A 23,494-nucleotide genomic window follows, 5' to 3' on the forward strand; every position below is an offset into this window, starting at 1 on the left:
GTGTGTTATCAGCGGGATGGAGGCCTGTTTATCGTTTGTTTTCTGTCAGCGTCCAGGGTAGGTGTGCTGCAGGCTGTTTGTGTTTGTGCGTGCCTGTGTGTGTCTCTGTGTGTGTGTATGAGTGGCATCGTGCCGCTCAGGCGGAGGCAACCGCGTCCTCACGGAGCAGCAATACGTCTCTCGCTCTCTCTCTTTGTCTCTTTTCCTACAGTTCCTTCTCTGCCCAACCTCCCCCTCTCCTCCCCTCCCTTCACCTCAGACAGATTGAGGGCACACTAAAGTGACTCCTCTGCTCTCCTCTCTCTCAGTGCGTCTTAATGTCGTTATCATCACTCCCTTCTCTGCTGTGTCAGCTGGAAATCACTAGCTCGGCCTTTTGTCCTCCCCAAAAAACTTGCTGCGTTCCTTTTCTACTCCATGTTTCTCTATCTCTCTCTCTCTCTCTCTCTCTCTCTCTCTCTCTCTCTCTCGCTCGCTCTCTCTCTCTCTCTCTCAATGCCAGCCAACAGTTTCTATGGAAACAGAGAGGTACTTGAGGGAGTCTGACATGGGATGCAGATGTGGCGGAGTAGGATCTTGAGAAAAGTGCAGAGAGAGAACGAGAAAGGGAGAGGGGGATTGGGTGAAAGGTTGGATGCAAAAGCTGAAAAGATAAATAGACGGACTGTGAGTGACTGATTAGTGGTGTGTACAAGTGAGAGTGCGAATATTCCCTTTGAGGGCGTGTGACATCTCTCTAAGGTCTTATATAGCCTCATATCTACAGACAGTTCTCAATCACCAGGCCTGTCTGTCCTTGACTTGACTTTCCAAGCCCATCTATGAGCTATTATCGATAATTTATTCACTGGACCGACAGTGCTTTATCAATAGAATTATTACTGTAACGTTGGACTGATTGGAAACATCTACTCATTCATTTCATGTCATTATCCTGTGTCATTATGTTGTTATTGATGACCTCTCTCTCTCTCTCTCTCTCTCTCTCTCTCTCTCTCTCTCTCTCTCTCCCTCCCTCTCTCTTTCTCCAGGGCTTTCTGAGTCGGAGGCTGAAGGGTTCTATAAAGCGTACTAAGAGCCAGCCCAAACTGGACCGTAACTCCAGCTTCAGACACATCCTGCCTGGCTTCAGGAGTGTGGACAATGAGAGGTACAGTCGGCCCAGTGGTTGTACATTAAAGCTGTTTTACGCTGTGGTTTCACACTGGTATTAGTTTGTGTGTGAGGGCCTGTGTTGATACTGGATCTTTGATCTGCCTTTGGGGGATTTGTGTGTTTGTTTGTGTGTCCTAGACTCTGTGCTGGCAGATCTGTTTTGTTTGGATGCGTCTTTGACTGATGGCTGGTTACAGAGGTCGCTGTTGACATGCTTGTGTTGTCAGTGAAAACCAGCCGAGCTCTGCTCTCCAATCTGTCATTCCAACTCTCCCTCTCTTTCTCTCCTCCTCCCTTTACTTCGGTTTCTGCTTCGCTCAGTTTTCCTCCCTCTCTTTCCCTCCCCTTCTCTCCCTTCCTTCCTCCCTCCCTCCCTCCCTCCTCCCCGATCCCTCTCGCTCCCTCCCTCTCCCTCTCGCTCTCTCTCTCCCTCTCCGTCTCTCTGTGGGCTGAGGCTGAGTGTGATGGATGTGCGCTCCTCTGCGTGTGTCTTAGTGGTGACACTCTTACCTCTGTGGCCATGCTGCTGCAGCGTAGACTGGACCAATCGAAGCCCAGGGCCCTGGCTCTGTCTGTCTCACAGGTGATTTATGGCTAAATGTCACACATCTTACTCCAGGTTCCCTTTTGCCCTTCGCTTGCCATTCACCACCGGTTCTATTACATGTGGCCGGTCCCTTCATGTTGAAATGCCAGCTCCATTCGAACCCTATTGGGTATGTGAGAGAGCAAAAGAAAATGTTTCGCGACGAATCTCGGTGGGGAATGAATGTGGATTTCTGAGTCACGCTGGTTCCTCGCCCAGAGCTCATTCGGAGTGATTTTGATAGCTGTTACTCTAAAGGAAATCTTTAACAAGATCATGTCATTTACTCACGAGTTCGGGATCAGCCGCTTTGAAAACATTTTTGCTCTTTTCAAACGATCCCAATTAGGTTTCATCCCAGAGAGTCTAAGTTGTGTTTTCACTGCTCATCCTCCTACACTAGCACTTTGTGTTTGACTGTCCCTTTTATTCGTGTCAGATAAAGACTTTTAGCTCTGCTGGCACTTTAAACGATGATTGGGTGGGATCGGAGATGAGGCGATCTGTCTGCCTGGGCTGGGTAATTAGTAGGGATATAAAGGAGCACTGTAATTGTACGTGGAGTTCTTCTGTCTCTCTGCTGCTCTGAGCCTGTCAGAAGGCATGTCTGTGTGTGTGTGTGTGTGTGTGTGTGTGTGTGTGTGTGTGTGTGTGTGTGTGTGTGTGTGTGTGTGTGTGTGTGTGTGTGTGTGTGTGTGTGTGTGTGTGTGTGTGTGTGTGTGTGTGTGTGTGTGTGTGTGTGTGTGTGTGTGTGTGTGTGCGCGCGCGTTTTGAGCTTGTCAGTAGACTCTGCTATAGCTGGAGACTACCCACCTACTTTTAATGAGCCGTTAGAATCAGGAGGTGTCATCATGGAATATTGTGAGTTCTCCGTCAATGTAGAGCAGAGTGGAGTGCTGTTCTGTTCTGTTCTGTTCCTCCCACTGCTTGGACAAATTATATCATGGTTACATGGCTCTATTTCCTTCCCCCTCCCTCCCTCTGTCCCTTTTTCTTTCTTGTTCTCTCTCTCTCGGTCTCCCTGTCTCGGACTGTGGGTTTAGTTTCGCTCTGTGTTTTCCTGTGATAAAGCGCTCAGTGCAGAACGCAAATGTCGGACAGGAAATTAGACCGTCCAGGAAGCTCCTTATCTCCCCTACAACGCCACAGACACACACACACACACACATCATTATTTTTATACACCCACCCACGTACACACACACACAAGACTGATAACAGTTTCATTTCTACCATCTAGTATCCCAGGTGACACTTTGATACATTCCCCTACCAGTACAGTGCAGTGTGTCTATGTCATTAACTTCCCCCCTGTAGAGTGTGATCTCATGTGAAGGCATTTGATGACACTCCACTGTCTGTCAGCTCAGGAACAGGCTTCCCACAGGGCAGAGTCCCATACACACTGAAACTCACATGGCCCACAGTCACATAGAGTCACATGCAACTGAACCTCCAGAATCATCTGAGGTGGGACAGGGACGGAGGATAGGGGAGTAGGGCGAGGAGGATGGGGAAGGGGGAGGGAGGATGGAAGAGGGAGAACGCACACACCCGTTAATAACACACACGGTCCCATTAAAGCTGAATCTATCTGTCTGTCACTCAGACTGACCTGCAGATGAACAGCAGCTGGACAGCATGAATTATTCAAAACTGTTAATCAGCAACGACCTGGGAATAGTTACAGGGTATTTGGTATTTTATTAGGATCCCCATAAACTGTTACTCTTCCTGGAGTAAACACAAACTTGAAACGTGACATAAATCAGAACATTAATAGACCAGAACAGCTAAAGGACAGAACTATATACAGTTTATTACAGCACACACAGCCTACATATCAATACATGCACATAATGTTTCGGTCAAATACGGGAGATGCATTGTGCCCTGAGGTGTTGCTTCATCTGTTTGATTTTGTAAACAGGTTTGCTGTTTATTTGAGCAATATGAGATGGAACAGGGTTCCATGCAATAATGGCTCTACAGTATATACAGCATTTGGCTTCCCTCCAGGCTTAAGGGCAAACCCCTTACTCTAGACTAAAATTAAAGACATGACAGATAGGAGCGACTATAGAGTGGAGGGGAGAGGATGGGGATGAATGAGCCAATGGAGATTGACAGACAGGAATAAACAAACACACACACACACACACACACCACAGAAGGGTACAGTACGGAGCAGATGTATGTATCGGCTTATCAAAGAGAAGTGTGGTACAACACAGATACACAGACCAGTCTGTCCATGTTGCAGCCAGATACCCTAGTAATGTTTTATTTACTGTTAACCAGCACTCCTAATTCCCTGAGGAATATGTTACTGTGTGTGTGTGTGTGTGTGTGTGTGTGTGTGTGTGTGTGTGTGTGTGTGTGTGTGTGTGTGTGTGTGTGTGTGTGTGTGTGTGTGTGTGTGTGTGTGTGTGTGTGTGTGTGTGTGTGTGTGTGTGTGTATGAGTCAGGCATTCATGTGTGTCTCATTTGAAGGAGTGGCAAAAGTTTTAATACACATGCCTAATCAGCCCACTAGTGATATAGCCTGCTGCAGTCATCAAGATACCATCTCTGTATCCTCTCTATGGCCGAGGAGAGCAGTGTTATCAGGTAACACAATGAGCTCAGTGGGAGGTCTTTCTAATGGAAGTATAATGACAAAGGTATTGATGGGTCAATTTCTCCAGCCTAGAGGCATTTTATAGCCTCCTATAGCCTGCTGTTTCTGCTGACAGCAGCTACAGATGTAGAATCTTAACTTGATCACTCTGTTGCAGGAGTACTTCATTTTAGTGTATTTAAGGTTAAAAAAGGCCTTGTAAGTTTATAATTTCCACCTAGAAATTTCATTTGATGTTCTCTTATGGAAAATGTATAAACCCCCTACAAAAATGTCCATTAATTATAATCCACATAATGATTCACATTTCCTGTTGATGAAGGATTATTTTCCTGCTGTAGCAAACTGGCTCAAGTGAAGATTTTCTTTCTCACCCATCTTTGTTTAGCCTCTAATTTGATCAGGAAGTCTTATCTACACACAATACCTCATAATGACAAAGTGAAAACATGTTTTTAGCAAATCTATTGCAAATGTATTGAAAATTAAATACAGAAACATCCCATTTACATACAGGTCCACAGAACGTTGACCTCTAGGGCACATAACAGAATTAGCCATATAAAGGTCTTTAAAAACAGAATCTCAACTTTGTTGACAAGTGGTTCTGAAAGGTCATGAAATGACCTTTCAAGTGATAGTGTCTTTAGAAAGTATTCACACCCCTGATTCAATACTTTGTAGAAGTACCTTTGGCAGTGATTACAGCTGTGAGTCTTTCAGGGTAAGTCTCTAAGAGCTTTCCACAGCTGGATTGTGCAACATTTGCCCATTAATCTTTCAAAAATGATTCATGCTCTGTCAAATTGGTTGTTGATATTTTCTAGACAACCATTGTCAGGTCTTGCCATAGATTTTCAAGTAGATTGAAGTCGAAACTGTTATTCAGCCACTCAGGAACATTCACTGTGTTCTTGGTAAGCAACTCAAGTGTAGATTTGGTCTTGTGTTTTAGGTTACTTACTGTCCTGCTGAAAGATGAATTCATCTCACAATGTCTGGTGGAAAGCAGATTAAACCTGGTTTTCCTCTAGGATTTTGTCTGTGCTTAGCTCCATTCTGTTTATTTTTTATCCTGAAAAACTCCCTAGTCCTTAACGATTACAAGCATACCCATAACATGATGCAGCCTCCACTATGCTTAGTAGTACTCAGTTATGTGTTGGAGTTGCCCCAAACATAACACTTTGTATTCAAGACAAAAATTGAATTACTTCCTCATTTTTTTTCTTTCTATTAGGTTGCTTTGTGGATTAACTACAATGTTGTTAATCCATCCTCAGTTTTCTCCTATCACATTGTGAAATCCCTGATTGTTTTTCTTCCTCTCTGGTAAGCGAGTTAGGAAGGACACACTATCAGGGGCGGCAGGTAGCCTCGTGGTTAGAATGTTGGGCCAGTAACCGAAAGGTAGCTATATATCGAATCCCCGAGCTGACAAGGTAAAAATCTGTTGTTCTGCCCCTGAACAAAGCAGTTAGCCCACTGTTCCAAGGCTGTCATTGTATTGCATAGTAAAATAATTGCATAGTAAAATAAATAATTAAAACGTCTTTGTATTGATACATCATCCAAAGTGTAAATTAGAACTTTACTGTGCTCAAAGGGATAGTCAATACAAATAGTCCGGGTAGTCTGGTTCAGGAGTCTTATGGCTTGGGGGTAGAAGCTGTTAACAAGCCTTTTGAACCTAGACTTGGCACTCCGGTACCGCTTGCCGTACGGTGGCAGTGAGAACAGTCTACGACTAGGGTGGCTGGAGTCTTTGACAGTTTTTAGGGCCTTCCTCTGACACAGCCTGGTATAGAGGTCATAAATGTCAGGAGGCTTGGTCCCAGTGATGTACTGGGCCGTACGCACTACACTCTGTAGTGGCTTGCAGTAGGAGGCCAAGCATTTGCCATACCAGGCGGTGATGCAACCAGTCAGGATGCTCTCGAAGGTGCAGCTGTAGAACTTTTTGAGGATCTGAGGATCCATGCCAAATCTTTTCAGTCTCCTGGGGGGGAATAGGCATTGTCGTTCCCTCTTCACGACTGTCTTGGTGTGTTTGGACCATGACAGTTCGTTGGTGATGTGGACACCAAGGAATTTGAAGCTCTCAATCTGCTCCACTACAGCCCCGTCGATGAGAATGGGGGCATGTTCGGCCCTTGATCACATTGAGGGAGAGGTTGTTATCCTAGCATCACACTGACAGGTCTCTGACCTCCTCCCTAGAGGCTGTCTCATCGTTGTTGGTGATCAGGCCACCCACTGTTGTGTCGGCAAACTTACTCATGGTGTTGGAGTCGTGCTTGGCCATGCAGATGCAGTCATAGGTAAACAAGGGAGTACAGGAGGGGACTGAGCAAGCACCCCTAAGGGGCCCCCATGTTGTGTATCAGAGTGGCAGATCTGTTGTTACCTACCCTTACCACCTAGGTGCGGCTCGTCAGGAAGTCCAGAATAAGATGGCGCCGAAGAACATGGCTGACGTTTTACATTCTCCCAACCAATTGTGCTATTTTGTATTTTTTGGACATTTTGTGTAACTTATTTTTTTACTTATTGTGTACATTATGTTGCTGCTACCGTCTCTTATGACGGAAAATAACTTCTGGACATCAGAAAAGCGATTACTCACCACGGACTGGAAGAAACTTTGTCATTTAATGAGTCTGTTCACTGGAACAGGCCCAGATCCACGCCATTGGCGTGAAGAAAAGATGCCGGAAAAGAGGCTGCAGATCAGGCACCCTTCTGAGAATCCGGAGGTGAGCGAGTAAACTGCATTGCCTTCCATTCTTCTCGCTAACGTGCAGTCATTGGAAAATAAAATTGATGACCTACAATTAAGATTATCCTACCAACGGGACATTAAAAACTGTAACATCTTATGTTTCACCGAGACGTGGCTGAACGAAGATACGGACAATAGAGCTAGCGGGATTTTCCATGCACTGGCAGCAAAGAGACGCTACCCCTGGTAAGACGAGGGGTGGGGGTGTGTGTGTTTTTGTTAATAACAGCTGTTGCGCAATGTCTAATAATAAAGAAGTCTCGAGGTATTCCTCGCCTGAGGTAGAGTACCTTATGATAAGCTGTAGACCGCACTAACTACCAAGAAAATTCTCATCTGTATTTTTCGGAGCCGTCTATTTACCACCAAAAACGAAAGCTGGTACTAAGACCGCTCTCAACCAACTAAAATGTAAGCCTATATTCAGTAGTCAATAGTCGTCAACGTTGTTCCCGGTTGGGTAACGGGTATACAAAAGAATGTCATAATAAAGGCATGGGCGTTATCTTGACCCAGTTAGCTGCATCAGTGTCATCCTGCAGTCGACTTGGACTGCGTCTGACAAGGCCATAAGCAAAGAAGAAAATGCTCACCCAGAAGACTTTAATGCAGGCAAACTTAAATCAGTTTTACCAAATTTTTTACCAGCATGTCACATGTGCAACCAGAGGAAATAAATCCCAGACCACCTTTACTCCACACACAGAGATGCATACAAAGCTCTCCCGTGCCTTCCATTTGGCAAATCTGACCATAATTCTATCCTCCTGATTCCTGCTTACAAGCAACAACTAGTGACTCACTCAATACGGAAGTGACTCACTCAATACGGAAGTGGTCAGATGATGCGGATGCTAAACTACAAGACTGTTTTGCTAGCACAGACTGGAATATGTTCCGGGATTCATCCAATGGCATTGAGGAATATATCACCTCAGTCATCGGCTTCATCAATAAGTGCATCGATGATGTCGTCCCCACAGTGACTGTATGTACATATCCCAACCAGAAGCCATGGATTACAGGCAACATTCGCATCGAGCTAAAGTCTAGAGCTGCCGCTTTCAAGGAGCGGGAGACTACGCCAGACGATAAAAAGAAATCCCGCTATGCCCTCAGACGAACCATCAAACAAGCAAAGCGTCAATACAGGATTAAAACTGAATCCCACTACACCGGCTCTGACGCTCGTCGGATGTGGCAGGGCTTGAAAACTATTACGGACTACAAAGGGAAACCCGGACGCAAGCTGCACAGTGACGCGAGCCTACCAGACAAGCTAAATGCCTTTTATGCTCACGTCGAGGCAAGCAACACTGAAGCATGCACGAGAGCACTAGCTGTTCTGGATGACCGTAGAATAGTCTTGATCGGATCTCATCCAGTTTATTATCTAGTGATTAAACGTTGGCTAAAAGGACGGATGGTAGAGGCGGGTTACCCACTCGGCGTCTGATTCTTAAAAGGCACCCCAACCTACGACCCCTATATCTCTGTCTCTTCTTCATGCGAATGACTGGGATTTGGGCCTTTTCAGGTGTCTGAAGTAAATTCTTCGGTCGGACACGTTAGAAGAAAAAATCGTTGTCCCGTACGAGGTGAGTCACTGTTCTGATATCCAGATGCTATTTTTGGTCATAAGAGATGATGGCAAAAACATTATGTACAAAATAACTTGGAAATAACGCGAAAAATAAAACACACACAATAGCACAATTGGTTAGGAGCCGGTTAAACGCCAGCCAACTCCTGTCGCACCATAATTATTAAATTCACTGTTCGACTGAGGGACCTTACAGATAATTGTATGTGTGGGGTACACAGACGAGGCAGTTCTTTCAAAATCATGTTCGAGATGATTATTGCACACAATGAGTCCATACAACTGATTATGTGACTTGTTAACCTCTAGCGTCGAGCAATCCCGTATCCGGGAGCGTAATCATAGCCTCAAGCTCATTAGCATAAAGCAATGTTAACTATTCATGAAAATCGCAAATGAAATGAAAGAAATATATTCACTCACAAGCTTAGCCTTTTGTTAACAACACTGTCATCTCAGATTTTCAAAATATGCTTTTCAACCATCGCTACACAAGCATTTGTGTAAGAGGTATTGATAGCTAGCATAGCATTTAGCCTAGCATTCAGCAGGCAACATTTTCACAAAAACAAGAAAAGCATTCAAATAAAATCATTTACCTTTGAAGAACTTTGGATGTTTTCAATGAGGAGACTCTCAGTTAGATAGCAAATGTTCAGTTTTTCCAAAAAGATTATTTGTGTCGGAGAAATGCTCCGTTTTGTTTCAGTCATTACAACGCCTAACTTTTTTCCACATTAACTCCATAATATTGACAGAAACATGGCAAACGTTGTTTAGAATTAATCCTCAAGGTGTTTTTCACATATCTATTCGATGATAAATCATTCGTGGCAGTTGTGTTTCTCCTCTGAAGAAAATGGAAAAATTCACGCAGCTGGAGATTACGCAATAATTTCGACGGAGGACACCAAGCAGGCACCTAGTAAATGTAGTCTTTTATGGTCAATCTTCCAATGATATGCCTACAAATATGTCACAATGCTGCAGACACCTTGGGGAAACGACACAAAGTGTAGGCTCATTCCTGGCGCATTCACAGCCATATAAGGAGACATTGGAACACAGCGCCTTCAGAATCTGGGCCATTCCCTGTTTGAAATTTCATCTTGGTTTCGCCTGTAGCATCAGTTCTGTGGCACTCACAGATAATATCTTTGCAGTTTTGGAAACGTCAGAGTGTTTTCTTTCCAAAGCTGTCAATTATATGCATAGTCGAGCGTCTTTTCGTGACAAAATATCTTGTTTAAAACGGGAACGTTTTTTTTATCCAAAAATTAAAAGAGCGCCCCCTATATCGAAGAAGTTAAGGACATTAAGACTCCTGAACTTATTTAGGCTTGCCATAACAATGGGGTTGAATACTTTTTGTCTCAAGGCATTTCAGCTCTTCATTTTTTATTCATTTGCACAAAAAAAATGAAAAACAGAATTCCACTTTGACATTACGGGGTATTGTGTGTAGGCCGGTAACCAAAACATTTCAACGTAAATCATTTTAAATTCAGGCTGTAACACAACAAAATGTGGGAAAAGTCTAGGGGTGTGAATACTTTCTGAAGGCAGTGTAGATCATTTTCAGGAGGCTGGGTCAAAAAATAACCCAACGTGTGTTGTGTCCAATATTTACCCGGTGCTGGGTTTTTAACACAGCATTTTATTTTAGAGTCTAGAGAATAAGGTAATGTTTTTCTCATGTCAACTACCTTCTCCGTGGTATTTTCTCTCTGTTGCATCACGTCAGACAGATATCCCAGTGTCTCTGTGTGTATTTACAATACAACACCATCTCTTCACTATCTTTGTGTCATTAAGCTCAGAACCAGAGGAGCTGCAGTCCTGCCGAGTGAGTGTGTGTGTGTGTGTGTGTGTGTGTGTGTGTGTGTGTGTGTGTGTGTGTGTGTGTGTGTGTGTGTGTGTGTGTGTGTGTGTGTGTGTGTGTGTGTGTGCGTGTGTGTGTGCGTGCGTGCGTGCGTGTGCGCGTGTGTGTGCGTGCGCGATCGCTGGGAACATGTCACGCTGTCACACAAACACTACTGAAAAATGCTTATCTCAGTCATGTAATTCCTCCTTATTTTAACACACACACATAAACACACAAGTACACACAATAACACACACCCTCACCAACTGTGTCATTTTTTCCCCGTCTCCTTTGTCCAATTACCAAATCCGTTTGCATTACCTAATTTCTCTCTCTCTCTTTCTCTCCCTCCTTCCCCTCTTCCCACCTGTCCATCTATGTGTAATGTGATTATCGTGTGTGTGGATGTTTGCAATTGTGGTGTGAGTGTGTGGTGTGCCCGTGTGTTTGTGCTCTTTGTATGCGTGCGTGCCAGGGGCTGGGTCTGGTTCATATTCATCTGTCTGTCGGCAGATGAATCAGACAGCATCTCTCTTTTGATCTCTCTAGGGAACACAAATCACAGTTCAGTTGCACCTCCGACGGGGCACAGGATGGAGAGGAGTGAGAGTGTGTGTTGGGCTGTGAGTTCTGAGAAGACATGACTCATTGGCCCAGGTGGAACACATGGCTGCTCCTTCGTGACAAATGTTGTTATAAGAAAGGGAAACCTTATATTTTATTACATTTTATTCATAGCCCCCCCCCCCTCTCTCAATTCAATGTAAAGGCTTTATTAACATGTCCAAAGCAAGTGAAGTAGACAGTAAACAGAAGTGAAATAACAATCAAAGTGAACAGTAAACATTACACTCACAGAAGTTCCAAAATAATACAGACATCTCAACGTTGTACTTCTGAGTGGCACAGCGGTCTGAGGCACTGCATCTCAGTACAAAAGGGGTCACGACAGTCCCTGTTTCAAATCCAAGCTGAATCACATCCAGCTGTGATTGGGAGTCCCATAGGGCGGCGCACGATTGTTCCAGTGTCCTTCTGGGTTTGGCCGGGGTAGGCAGTCATTGTAAATAAGAATTTGTTCTTATCTGACTTGCCTAGTTAAATAAAGGCTAAATAAAAAAAATGCAAATAGTTAAAGTACAAAAGGGAAAATAAATCAACATAAATATGGGTTGTATTGACAATGGTGTTTGTTCTTCACTGGTTTCCCTTTTCTTGTGACAACAGGTCAAAAATCTGTGTCTCTAATATGGTCATGCATTTGGCAGGAAGTTAGGAAGTGCAGCTCAGTTTCCACCTCATTTTGAGGGCAGTGTGCACATAGCCCGTCTTCTCTTGAGAACAAGGTCTGCCTACGGCGGCCTTTCTCAATAGCAAGGCTATGCTCACCTGGTCTGTACATAGTCAAAGCTTTCCTTAAGTTTGGGTCAGTCACAGTGGTCAGGTATTCCGCCACTGTGTCCTCTCTGTTTAGGGCCAAATAGCATTCTAGTTTGCCCTGTTTTTTTGTTAATTCTTTCCAATGTGCCAAGTAAATATCTTTGGTTGGTGATTTGGTTGGGTCTAATTGTGTTGATGTCCTGGGGCACTGTGGAGTCTGTTTGATAACAGAGCCCCAGGACCAGCTTACTTAGGGGACTCTTCTCCAGGATCATAGATGGAGAGGGAGGGAGAGAAAGAGTAGAGGTGCGGTACGGCAAATGGAGGATGAGGTGGAGAGATGGAACAAGGAAGGGTGGTGAGATGGATATAATGTACAGTATTTTGATAGGAGGAGGTAGAGAGAGGAAGGGAGAGAGAGAGAATGAGAGACGTGTGTAAGGTAATGTGTACACTTACAGTACTACTGTATTATAGAAATGCAATTTCTGTATACAATCAACATTTAATAACATTCATCAACATATTTACAAACATAATGAGAATGGTCATGAAGTAGGAAATAGAATGGAAGATAAGTGAAGACCTTCGAGAGGCAGTCTGTGGTCAAAAGACAGTTGTGGCTTCTTGATTGTTCAGGTCGCGTGGAGGAGGACAAAGGAAGAAGACGTCTGTGTGTCCTTTCTTGTTGAGTTGCGTGATTCCTCCTTTAGGTTGCTCCTTTGGTCCTTAGTTGGTGTAGTTATTCTTGTTGCTCTTCTCTGTTGGCTCCTTGCTGGAGTTGCAGAGGCTGCGCTCTAATTGTCTCCTCCTTCTTTCCTTGACGAAGTTTACCGTTAAGTTTACCGTTAAGTTTACCGTTTCAGGCTACACTAGCTCTTTTAAGTCTTGTGCCTTCGTCTGAGGCAAAGTCTTCTTCTGAGCCTGTTTTAGTGCATGGGCACTTCCATACCAATTTATCTACTGGATTAGTTACTGGAAATACCTATCCCCTAACTTGTTGCCAGTTCTGGCCATTAAAGCCAACGGTTCAGGGCCTGTGGTCGGCCTGTCCAGAGTTAAGATGTCCAGCCGGATAAGAGGCAAAGAGTGTGAGGGGAAGACAGCAGACTCTCCTTTTGTAGTCCTGTCACATGGTGTCACAGCTAGGTGTGAATGGCCACTTTGTCTTGGAGAGAGAGAACTTTTGCGAGTGTAATGTTTACTGTTCATTTCCCTTTAGTTTTTTGTCTATTTCACCTGCTTAGGCAATGTAAACATATGTTTCCCATGCCAATAAAGCATAAAAACCCATAAAGGGGTTTAAAACCCATAAAGTGGGTTAACTGCCTTGTTCAGGGGCAGAACGACAGATTTCTACCTTGTCAGCACTGGGATTCAATCCACCAACCGTTCGGTTACTGGCCCAACGCGCTAACCTGCCGCCCCATTTAGCATTATAGACAGACAGTAAATTATACGTTAAAACAACACGTCACTATCAATGTATAATGTTAACTGTTCATTTGTTGGTTTTGGTCATTGTTGTTTTATTTATTTATTTATTTATTTAGAGAGAGAGAGAGAGAGAGAGAGAGGGCCTGTGGAGCCTGAGAGTTAAGATGAGCCGGATAGAGAGGCAAAGAGAGAGGGGAAGAGAGAGAGGTCCTGTCACATGGTGTCACAGCTAGGTGTGAATGGGAGAGGGAGAGAGAAGCGAGTGAGAGATTTCCCTTTAGTTTTTTGTCTATTTCACCTGAGGAATGTAAACATATGTTTCCGAAAGCATAAAAACCCATAAAGGGGTTTAAAAGAGAGAGTGGGTTAACTGCCTTGTTCATGAGAGGAGAGAGACCTTGTCAGCACTGGGATTCAATCCAGACCGGGAGAGAGAGGCTAAGAGAGAGCATTAGAGAGAGACAGGAGATTAGACGTTAGAACAAGAGAGATCAATGTAGATGTTAAGTTCATTTGTTGGTTTTGGATTGTTGTTTTATTTATTTATTTATTTAGAGAGAGAGAGAGAGAGAGAGAGAGAGAGAGAGAGAGAGAGAGAGAGAGAGAGAGAGCGAGAGAGGCGAGAGGAGAGAGGGAGAGAGAGAGAGAGAGAGAGAGAGAGAGAGAGAGAGGAGAGAGAGAGAGGAGAGAGAGAGGGAGAGAGAGAGAGAGAGAGAGAGAGAGAGAGAGAGAGAGAGAGAGAGAGAGAGAGAGAGAGAGAGAGAGAGAGAGGAGAGAGAGAGAGAGAGAGAGAGAGAGGAGAGAGAGAGGCGAGAGAGAGAGAGAGAGAGAGAGAGAGAGAGAGAGAGAGAGAGAGAGAGAGAGAGAGAGAGGGAGAGAGAGAGAGAGAGAGGAGAGAGAGAGAGAGGGGAGAGAGAGAGAGAGAGAGAGGAGAGAGAGAGAGGGGGAGAGAGAGAGAGAGAGAGAGAGAGAGAGAGAGAGAGAGAGAGAGAGAGAGAGAGTGAGAGGGAGAGGAGAGAGACAGAGAGAGAGAGAGAGAGAGAGAGAGAGACAGAGACAGAGACAGAGAGAGAATTGTATATAGACATAATATGCTGTATGATTTTTATTGTTTATTTCACTTTTGTTTGTTATCTACTTCACTTGCTTTGGCAATGTTAACATATGTTTCCCATGCCAATAAAGCCCTTTAATTGAATTGAAAGAGAGAAGAGAGGTGTTTGTGATTGTGGCCTCTGTTCACTTCCAGGGCATCAATCCACAAATCCAATAAACGAATGACATTTAACGTTGTTAAATTCGTTAAATATTCTCCAGGTGGTTTCACTGTAATATCTATCATTTGTGTCATGTTCCCCCCTGTCGCTCTCTCTCTTTAATTCACCCCGCCCTCCCCATCCTCTCACTCTCTCTCTCCTTTCAGTCTTTCCTCTGTGTGTGTGTGTGTGTGTGTGTGTGTGTGTGTGTGTGTGTGTGTGTGTGTGTGTGTGTGTGTGCGTGCGTGCGTGCGTGTGTGTGCGTGCGTGTGTGTGTGTGTGTGGTTAATATTGTTGAGAGGATGTGTTCTCTCTCTGGTGGCTGTCTGCTACATTAAACCCTATGCAAAACTCTCATAGCCCTGTTCCCTCTTCTCTCTCTACCTCCCCTCCTCCCATCCTCCTCTTCTTCTCTCTCTTCCTTTCCTCCTCCTCTTCTTCTCTCTCTACCTCCTCTTCTCTCTCTACCTCCCCTCCTCCTCTTCTTCTCTCTACCTTTCCTCCTCCTCTTCTTCTCTCTCTACCTTCCCTCCTCTTCTTCTTCTCTCTACCTCCCATCCTCCTCTTCTTCTCTCTCTACCTCCCCTCCTCCTCTTCTTCCTCTCTCTACCTCCCCTCCTCCTCCTCTTCTCTCTCCACCTCCCCTCCTACTCTCTTTTCCCTTCCCTCCTCTTCTTCTTCTCTCTACCTCCCCTCCTCTTCTTCTCTCTCTACCTTCCCTCCCCCTCTTCTTCTCTCTCTACCTTCCCTCCTCTTCTTCTTCTTCTCTCTACCTCCCCTCCTCCTCTCTTTTCCCTTCCCTCCTCCTCTTTTTCTCTCTCTACCTCCCCTCCTCCTCTTCTTCTCTCTCTACATCCCCTCCTCCTCTTCTTCTCTCTCCACCTCCCATCCTCCTCTCTTTTCACTTCCCTCCTCCTCTTCTTCTTCTCTCTACCTCCCCTCCTCCTCTTCTTCTTCTCTCTACCTCTCCTCCTCTTCTTCTTCTCTCTACTCCCCTCCTACCTCTTCTTCTCTCCTCCCCTCCTCCTCTTCTCTCTCTCTCTACCTTCCTCCTCCTCTTCTTCTTCTACCTCCCCTCCTCCTCCTCCTCTTCTTCCTCTCTACCTCCCCTCCTCCTCTTCTTCTCTCTCTCTCCACCTCCTCCTCCCTCTCTTTTCACTTCCCTCCTCCTCTTCTTCTTCTCTCTCCCCTCCCTCCCCTCTCTCCTACCTCCTCCTTCTTCTCTCTACCTCCCCTCCTCCTCCTCTTCTTCTTCTTCTCCACCTACCTTTCCTCCTCCTCTCTTCTTTCACCTTCCCTCCTCCTCTTCTTCTCTCTCTACCTCCCCTCCTCCTCTTCTTCTCTCTCTACCTTTCCTCCTCCTCTTCTTCTTCTCTACCTCCCTTCCTCCTCCTCCTCCTTTCTTCTCTTCCCTCCTCTCTCTTCTTCTCTCTCTTTTCCCTCCCTCCTCCTCCTCTTCTTCTCCTCCTCTACCTTCTTCCTACCCTCCTCTTCTTCTTCTCTCCACCTCCCCTCCTCCTCTTCTTCTTCTCTCTACCTCCCCTCCTCTTCTCTTACCTTTCCTCCTCCCTCTCTCTCTCACCTCCCCTCCTCCTCCTCTTCTCTACCTCCCCTCCTCCTCTCTTCTCTCTCCACCTCCCCTCCTCCTCTCTCCCTCCCTCTCCTTTCCCACTCTACCTCCCCTCCTCCTCTTTTTCTCTCTCTACCTCCCCTCCTCCTCTTCTTCTCTCTCTACCTCCCCCTCCTCCTCTTCTTCTCTCTCTCACCTCCTCCTCCTCCTCTCTTTTCACTTCCCTCCTCCTCTCTTTCTTCTCTCTACCTCCTCCTCCTCTTCTTCTTCTCTCTACCTCCCCTCCTCCTCTTCTTCTCTCTCCACCTCCCCTCCTCCTCTCTTTTCACTTCCCTCCTCCTCTTCTTCTCTCTCGACCTCCCCTCCTCCTCTTCTTCTCTCTCTACCTTTCCTCCTCCTCTTCTTCTTCTCTACCTCCCCTCCTCCTCTTTTCCCTTCCCTCCTCCTCTTCTTCTCTCTCTACCTCCCCTCCTCCTCTTCTTCTCTCTCCACCTCCCCTCCTCCTCTTTTCCCTTCCCTCCTCCTCTTCTTCTTCTCTCTACCTCCCCTCCTCCTCTTCTTCTCTCTCTACCTTTCCTCCTCCTCTTCTTCTTCTCTACCTCCCCTCCTCCTCTTCTTCTTCTCTCTACCTCCCCTCCTCCTCTTCTTCTCTCTCCACCTCCCCTCCTACTCTCTTTTCCCTTCCCTCCTCTCTTTTCCCTTCCCTCCTCCTCTCTCTCCACCTCCCCCTCCTCCTCTTCTTCTTCTCTCTACCTCCCCTCCTCCTCTTCTCTCTCTCCACCTCCCCTCGTCCTCTCTTTTGACTTCCCTCCTCCTCTTCTTCTCTCTACCTCCCCTCCTCCTCTTCTTCTCTCTCTACCTTTCCTCCTCCTCTTCTTCTTCTCTACCTCCCCTCCTCCTCTTCTTCTTCTCTCTACCTCCCCTCCTCCTCTTCTTCTCTCTCCACCTCCCCTCCTCCTCTCTGTTCCCATCCCTCCTCCTCTTCTTCTTCACTCTACCTCCCCTCCTCCTCTTCTTCTCTCTCTACCTTCCCTCCTCCTCTTCTTCTCTCTCTACCTCCCCTTCTCCTCTTCTTCTCTCTATCTTCCCTCCTCCTCTTCTTCTCTCTCCACCTCCCCTCCTCCTCTCTTTTCCCTTCCCTCCTCCTCTTCTTCTTCTCTCTACCTTCCCTCCTCCTCTTCTTCTCTCTCCACCTCCCCTCCTCTCTTTTCCCTTCCCTCCTCCTCTTCTTCTTCTCTCTACCTTCCCTCCTCCTCTTCTTCTCTCTCCACCTCCCCTCCTCTCTTTTCCCTTCCCTCCTCCTCTTCTTGTTTGCAGGTTCAGAGACAGAGAGATCACGCCTGGACAGTCATGGTTCAATGCACCTGCCTCTCTTTATGCGCACATGTATGGACTCACACACAAACACATACATACACAAACACACACACACACACACACTCATGATCTCTCACATCACATACTCGCGTGGCTTTAAATTGCCTAAATGTCACACCTACTGCTTCTCTTAATGCACACTTATATTGACTCACACGCCCGCGTAGGGGACTTTGAGTATGATTTATTGATTGGTTTATTCAGCCATTGTCTCATGCATTCATTCCTCCTTGTTCCATTCATTAAGGAATACCAATTGGTGAGTATGCACGTAGATTGGTTAGGAATGTCAGTCAGACAGCATCGTTTGAACATCTAACGATCCAATTCTGTTCGTCAGTAACATACATACAATACACACGCATCAAATATATCAGACAGAAATACGCGCCATACAGTATGTTGAAGTATCATGTTGTAGTTATGTCATACCTTAGCTGTGTTGAGGGCAGGGAATGGTTTTTATCAGAGAACACTGTGTATCCCCCATCTTTCTCTCTCTTTTTACATCTCTCCTCTCTGGCTCTCATCTATAATTCAAGACCATCATTTGGTTTAGCTGAAATGGCGCTGTGAGGAAACAAATGAGTTGGATGTGATTTGAGAAGGATGGATGAAGGGCAGGAACCCGTACAGATTAGGTAAAGGCCATGTGTATCAAGGATCTTTGAGTAGGCGGGCTGATTCAGGATCAGGTTTACCTCCTACATCATAATGAATACGATTACATGGACACTGGGGGGGGGGGACCTGATCCTAGATCAGCACTCGGAGACACTTAACACGTACAGCGTGAAACCTATATGGTGGAGATAGGATATTCAATAGCATGTTCAACTTCATGCCTCTAATTCAATCATTATTGCGTTGGCTATGGATATTATTGTTCTTCCATTGAAATGGTGGCGGAGGTTTGCTTGTCATTCACGTCTTTCCGTTTCTATCTTTTCTTTCTTTTCAAAGTAATAGAACTGTATAATGAGGTTGGTGGTGGAGCTGTTTAAAAGTTGACTTCCTCCATTGCGGCTGCTCCAATCGTAGCTCGTCATTTACCTCAAGGACACACAGTACCCAGCCTAACCTTTTCTCCCATTGTTATGCCAGTCAGGAACAGAGTGGTCCCTCAATGCCAGCTACTGCTGTGGTGTAGCCTACCTCATTCAGGAGCTGAAAAGTGCTACGGAAATGAATATATTGTTAGACTTTTTTTTTTTTACAAAGTTGTCCAGGGATAGAATATATCTGGAACAGAGCGTTCATTCCTTCCCTTCTCATTCTCATTTTATGAGGCCTGGGCTGTTTAGCTGACTGGCGATGGTAATGTTTCATGGTCACTGATTGTCTGTATATACACAGTCAGTTCATAGCCACCATCACCTTTTGGCATTTTTCTAGGAGAGACATCAGACAGACCATGAGGAAAGAGACTTAGAATCTACGTTGTTGTTTTTTAACCAGGCAAGTAAGTTAAGAACAAATTTTTATTTACTATGACGGCCTACCCCGGGCCAAACCCGGACGACCCTGGGCCAATTGTGCGCCGCCCTATGGGACTCCCGATCACGACCAGATACGATGCAGCCTGGATTCAAATCAGAGACTGCAGTGACACCTCTTGCACTGAGATGCAGTGCCGTAGACCGCTGCGCCACTCAAGTCGTGGTAATATGAAATGTCATGGGATGAGAATGTTTCATTTTTTAGACAACACAATGCACATCAGAATGTTAAGGGAAGCATGATTTATTTGATTAATTCCCCCTTTCTAATTTTAGAGCGCCTACCTATCAAGTTAACAACAATTTAGGGGAGAGGAGAGGGAGATGCATCTGATTTCACATGTTTTAATATCCAATGTTGGATCCTGACTGGTGCTCAATGTGTGTGTGAGAAGAGAGTTTGTGGTAATTGTTGTGAGTTCTGCCAGCCACGGGGGACAATCCACAGAGTAGGCCAGTTGCTAATTGATAGTGAGGAGAACGCCTACTTCAGAAAGCCACATGACCCACTCAGTCTCCTGTTCAGTGAAGCAAACTCTCCGGTCTCTAAAAGTGTCTTGGCTAACACCCACTAGCCTATATCAATATGATTTTTTTTTAAGGAGCAGTTTGGCTGTAGTGGGCTTGGCTGTAGTGGGCTTGGCTGTAGTGGGCTTGGCTGTAGTGGGCTTGGCGCTAGGAGCTGTTCCAGTGTTGTTTTGCACTGGAATTATCCCACGCGGTAGAAGTCAGTCAGGACTGCTCCAGTCTTCAGGTCACTTCCTGGAGAAGCACATCAGGCACCTCTTATCGCTTCAAATCAAATGTATTTGTCACATACGCCGAATACAACCTTACCGTGAAATACTTACAAGCTCTCAGCCAAAAATGCAGTTCAGAAAATAGAGTTCATAAAAATATTTACTGAATAAGCGAAAGTAAAATTCAAATTATCCAATCGATCAAAAAGTAACACAAGAAAATGCACATAGCGATGACAAGGCTATATACAGGGGTACCGGTACCCAGTCAATGTGCGGGGGTGCAGGTAAGTCAAGTGACTATGCATAGATAATAAACAGAGAGTAGCAGCAGTGTAAAGACAAGGGGGTGGGGGGTCAATGTAAATAACGCGGATGGCCATTTGATTAGTAGTTCAGCAGTCTCATGGCTTGGGGGCTAGAAGCTGTTAATAAGGAGCCGTTTGGACCTCGATTCAGCGCTCCGGTACCGCTGTGCTGTAGCAGAGAAAACAGACTATTACTTGGGTGACTGGAGTCTTTGACAGTTTTTGGGCTTTCCTCTGACACCACCTTTTATATAGGTCCTGGATTGCAGGAAGCTTGGCCCCAGTGATGTACTGGGCCATACGCATTACCCTCTGTAGCGCCTTACGGTCAGCTGTAGAGGTTTTTGAGGATCTGGGCCAAATCTTTTCAATGATCTGTTGGGTAAAAGGTGTTGTCGTGGCCTCTTCACTACTGTCTTGGTGTGTTTGGACCATGATAGTTTGTTCGGCTCTCCTTTTCCTGTAGTCCATGATCAGCTCCTTTGTCTTGCTCAACTGTTATGTCGTCAGCAAACTTAATGATGGTGTTGGAGTCGTGCTTGGTCACGCAGTCGTGGGTGAACAGGGACTACAGGAGGGGACTAAGCATGCACCCCTGAGGAGCCCCAGTATTGAGGATCAGCGTGGCGGATGTGTTGTTGCCTACCCTCACCACCTGGGGGTGGCCCGTCAGGAAGTCCAGGATCCAGTTGCAGAGGGAAGTGTTTAATCCCAGGGTCCTTAGCTTGCAGCTGCTTCTCTGATTGCTAGGTCAACCAAGCACACCAACACACTTGCACGCACACACACATACAGACACGCACACACTCGCTCACGCCTGCACACATGCACACACACATCAACCCCTCCCAAAACAGAATGATTTTGGCATTGTCATAGAAACAATGAAATCAGAACTGTTTTTCATTTTCATCAAAGCTTCATAAGTTATAATAAAATGTCCTTTGTAATCAACTCAGAAACATATTTCCGTCCTTGTTGTGATCTTGATGCCGAGTGTGTGTGTGTGTGTGTGTGTGTGTGTGTGTGTGTGTGTGTGTGTGTGTGTGTGTGTGTGTGTGTGTGTGTGTGTGTGTGTGTGTGTGAGTTGAGTGTGTGTGTGTGAGTGTGTGTGTGTGTGTGTGTGTGTGTGTGTGTGTGTGTGTGTGTGTGTGTGTGTGTGTGTGTGTGTGTGTGTGTGTGTGTGTGTGTGTGTGTGTGTGTGTGTGAGTGTGTGTGTGTGTGTCAGTCGAGGCTGCTGAAGGGAGCACGACTCATAATAATGGCTGGAACGGAGCGAATGGAATGGCATGAAACGCATGGAAACCATGTGTTTGATGTATTTGATACGTTCCACCTACTCCGCTCCAGCCGTTACCACAAGTCCGTACTCAACAACGAAAGTGCCACCATCCTCCTGTAGTGTGCACTCATGTGTTGTTGTGTTCGTGTGCGCCTTTACTTGTGTGTGTGTGTTTAAAGAGGATGTTTGTTTTAATAAGTGGTTTGTCAGAAGCTTCTCAGAGACAGTCTTGCTCTGCTCTGCTGGAGGAGGTTTTTTAGTGTTGTTTTGGTAGTATTGACCTTTCTGTAAACTGTGTATTAGTGTTGTTCTGGTACTATTGATCGCTCTGTAAACTGTGTATTAGTGTTGTTCTGGTACTATTGATCGCTCTGTAAACTGTATATTAGTGTTGTTTTGGTAGTATTGACGCTTCTTTAAACTGTATATTAGTGTTGTTTTGGTAGTTTTGACCCTTCTGTAAACTGTATATTAGTGTTGTTTTGGTAGTATTGACCCTTCTGTAAACTGTATATTAGTGTTGTTTTGGTATTATTGACCCTTCTGTAAACTGTATATTAGTCTTGTTCTGGTTGCATTGACCGCTCTGTAAACAATATATTAGTGTTGACTTTGGTAGTATTGACCCTTCTGTAAACTGTATATTAGTGTTGACTTTGGTAGTATTGACCCTTCTGTAAACTGTATATTAGTGTTGTTTTGGTAGCATTGACCCTTCTGTAAACTGTATATTAGTGTTGTTCTGGTTGTATTGACCGCTCTGGAAACAATATATTAGTGTTGACTTTGGTAGCATTGACCCTTCTGTAAACTATATATTAGTGTTGTTTTGGTAGTGTTGACCCTTCTGTAAACTGTATATTAGTGTTGTTCTGGTTGTATAGACCGCTCTGTAAACAATATATTAGTGTTGTTTTGGTAGCATTGACCCTTCTGTAAACTGTATATTAATGTTGTTTTTGGTAGTATTGACCCTTCTGTAAACTGTGTATTAGTGTTGTGAATGATGGTAGCATTGACCCTTCTGTAAACTGTATATTAGTGTTGTTCTGGTAACATTGACCTTTCTGTAAACTGTGTATTAGTGTTGTTTTGGTAGCTTTGACCCTTCTGTAAACTGTATATTAGTGTTGCTTTGGTAGCATTGACCCTTCTGTAAACTGTGTATTAGTGTTGTTTTGGTAGCTTTGACCCTTCTGTAAACTGTACATTAATGTTGTTTTGGTAGTATTGACCCTTCTGTAAACTATATATTAGTGTTGTTTTGGTAGTATTGACCCTTCTGTAAACTGTATATTAGTGTTGTTTTGGTAGTATTGACCCTTCTGTAAACTGTTATATTATGTGTGAATGATGTAGCATTGACCCTTCTGGATATTTTATGTTGTGAATAATGGTAGTATTGACCCTTCTGTAAACTGTATATTAGTGTTGTTTTGGTAGCATTGATAACTTGTGTAAACTGTATATTAGTGTTGTTTTGGTAGTATTGACCTCTTTGTAAACAATATATTAGTGTTGTTTTGGTAGTGTTGACCCTTCTGTAAACTGTATATTAGTGTTGTTCTGGTTGTATAGACCGCTCTGTAAACAATATATTAGTGTTGACTTTGGTAGTATTGACCCTTCTGTAAACTGTATATTAGTGTTGTTTTGGTAGTATTGACCCTTCTGTAAACTGTATATTATTAGCATTGACCCTTCTTTAAACTATATATTAGTGTTGTTTTGGTAGTATTGACCCTTCTGTAAACTGTATATTAGTGTTGTTTTGTTGACCCTTTCTGTTGTTTTGGTAGCATTGACCCTTCTGTAAACTGCATATTAGTGTTGTTTTGGTATTATTGACCCTTCTGTAAATATATTAGTGTTGTTTTGGTAGCATTGACCCTTCTGTAAACTAGTATATTAAACTGTATATTAGTGTTGTTTTGGTAGTATTGACCCTTCTGTAAACTGTATATTAGTGTTGTTTTGGTAGCATTGACCCTTCTGTAAACTGCATATTAGTGTTGTTTTGGTATTATTGACCCTT

General features: G+C 44.7%; 1 protein-coding gene across 3 annotated transcripts in view; it reads left to right on the top strand.

Annotated features, from left to right (window-relative positions):
- Nucleotides 1–23,494, top strand: part of LOC135544570 (disabled homolog 2-interacting protein-like) — a 222,288-nt gene that overhangs the window by 89,425 nt on the left and 109,369 nt on the right. For all 3 annotated transcript variants that reach the window (XM_064972288.1, XM_064972286.1, XM_064972287.1), the window contains exon 3: nt 1,032–1,150. In XM_064972288.1, the coding sequence (XP_064828360.1) occupies nt 1,032–1,150 (119 nt within the window). The remainder of the gene's footprint in view (nt 1–1,031; nt 1,151–23,494) is intronic.

Source organism: Oncorhynchus masou, chromosome 8 (assembly GCF_036934945.1).
Source record: "Oncorhynchus masou masou isolate Uvic2021 chromosome 8, UVic_Omas_1.1, whole genome shotgun sequence".
Lineage (NCBI taxonomy): Eukaryota > Metazoa > Chordata > Actinopteri > Salmoniformes > Salmonidae > Oncorhynchus > Oncorhynchus masou.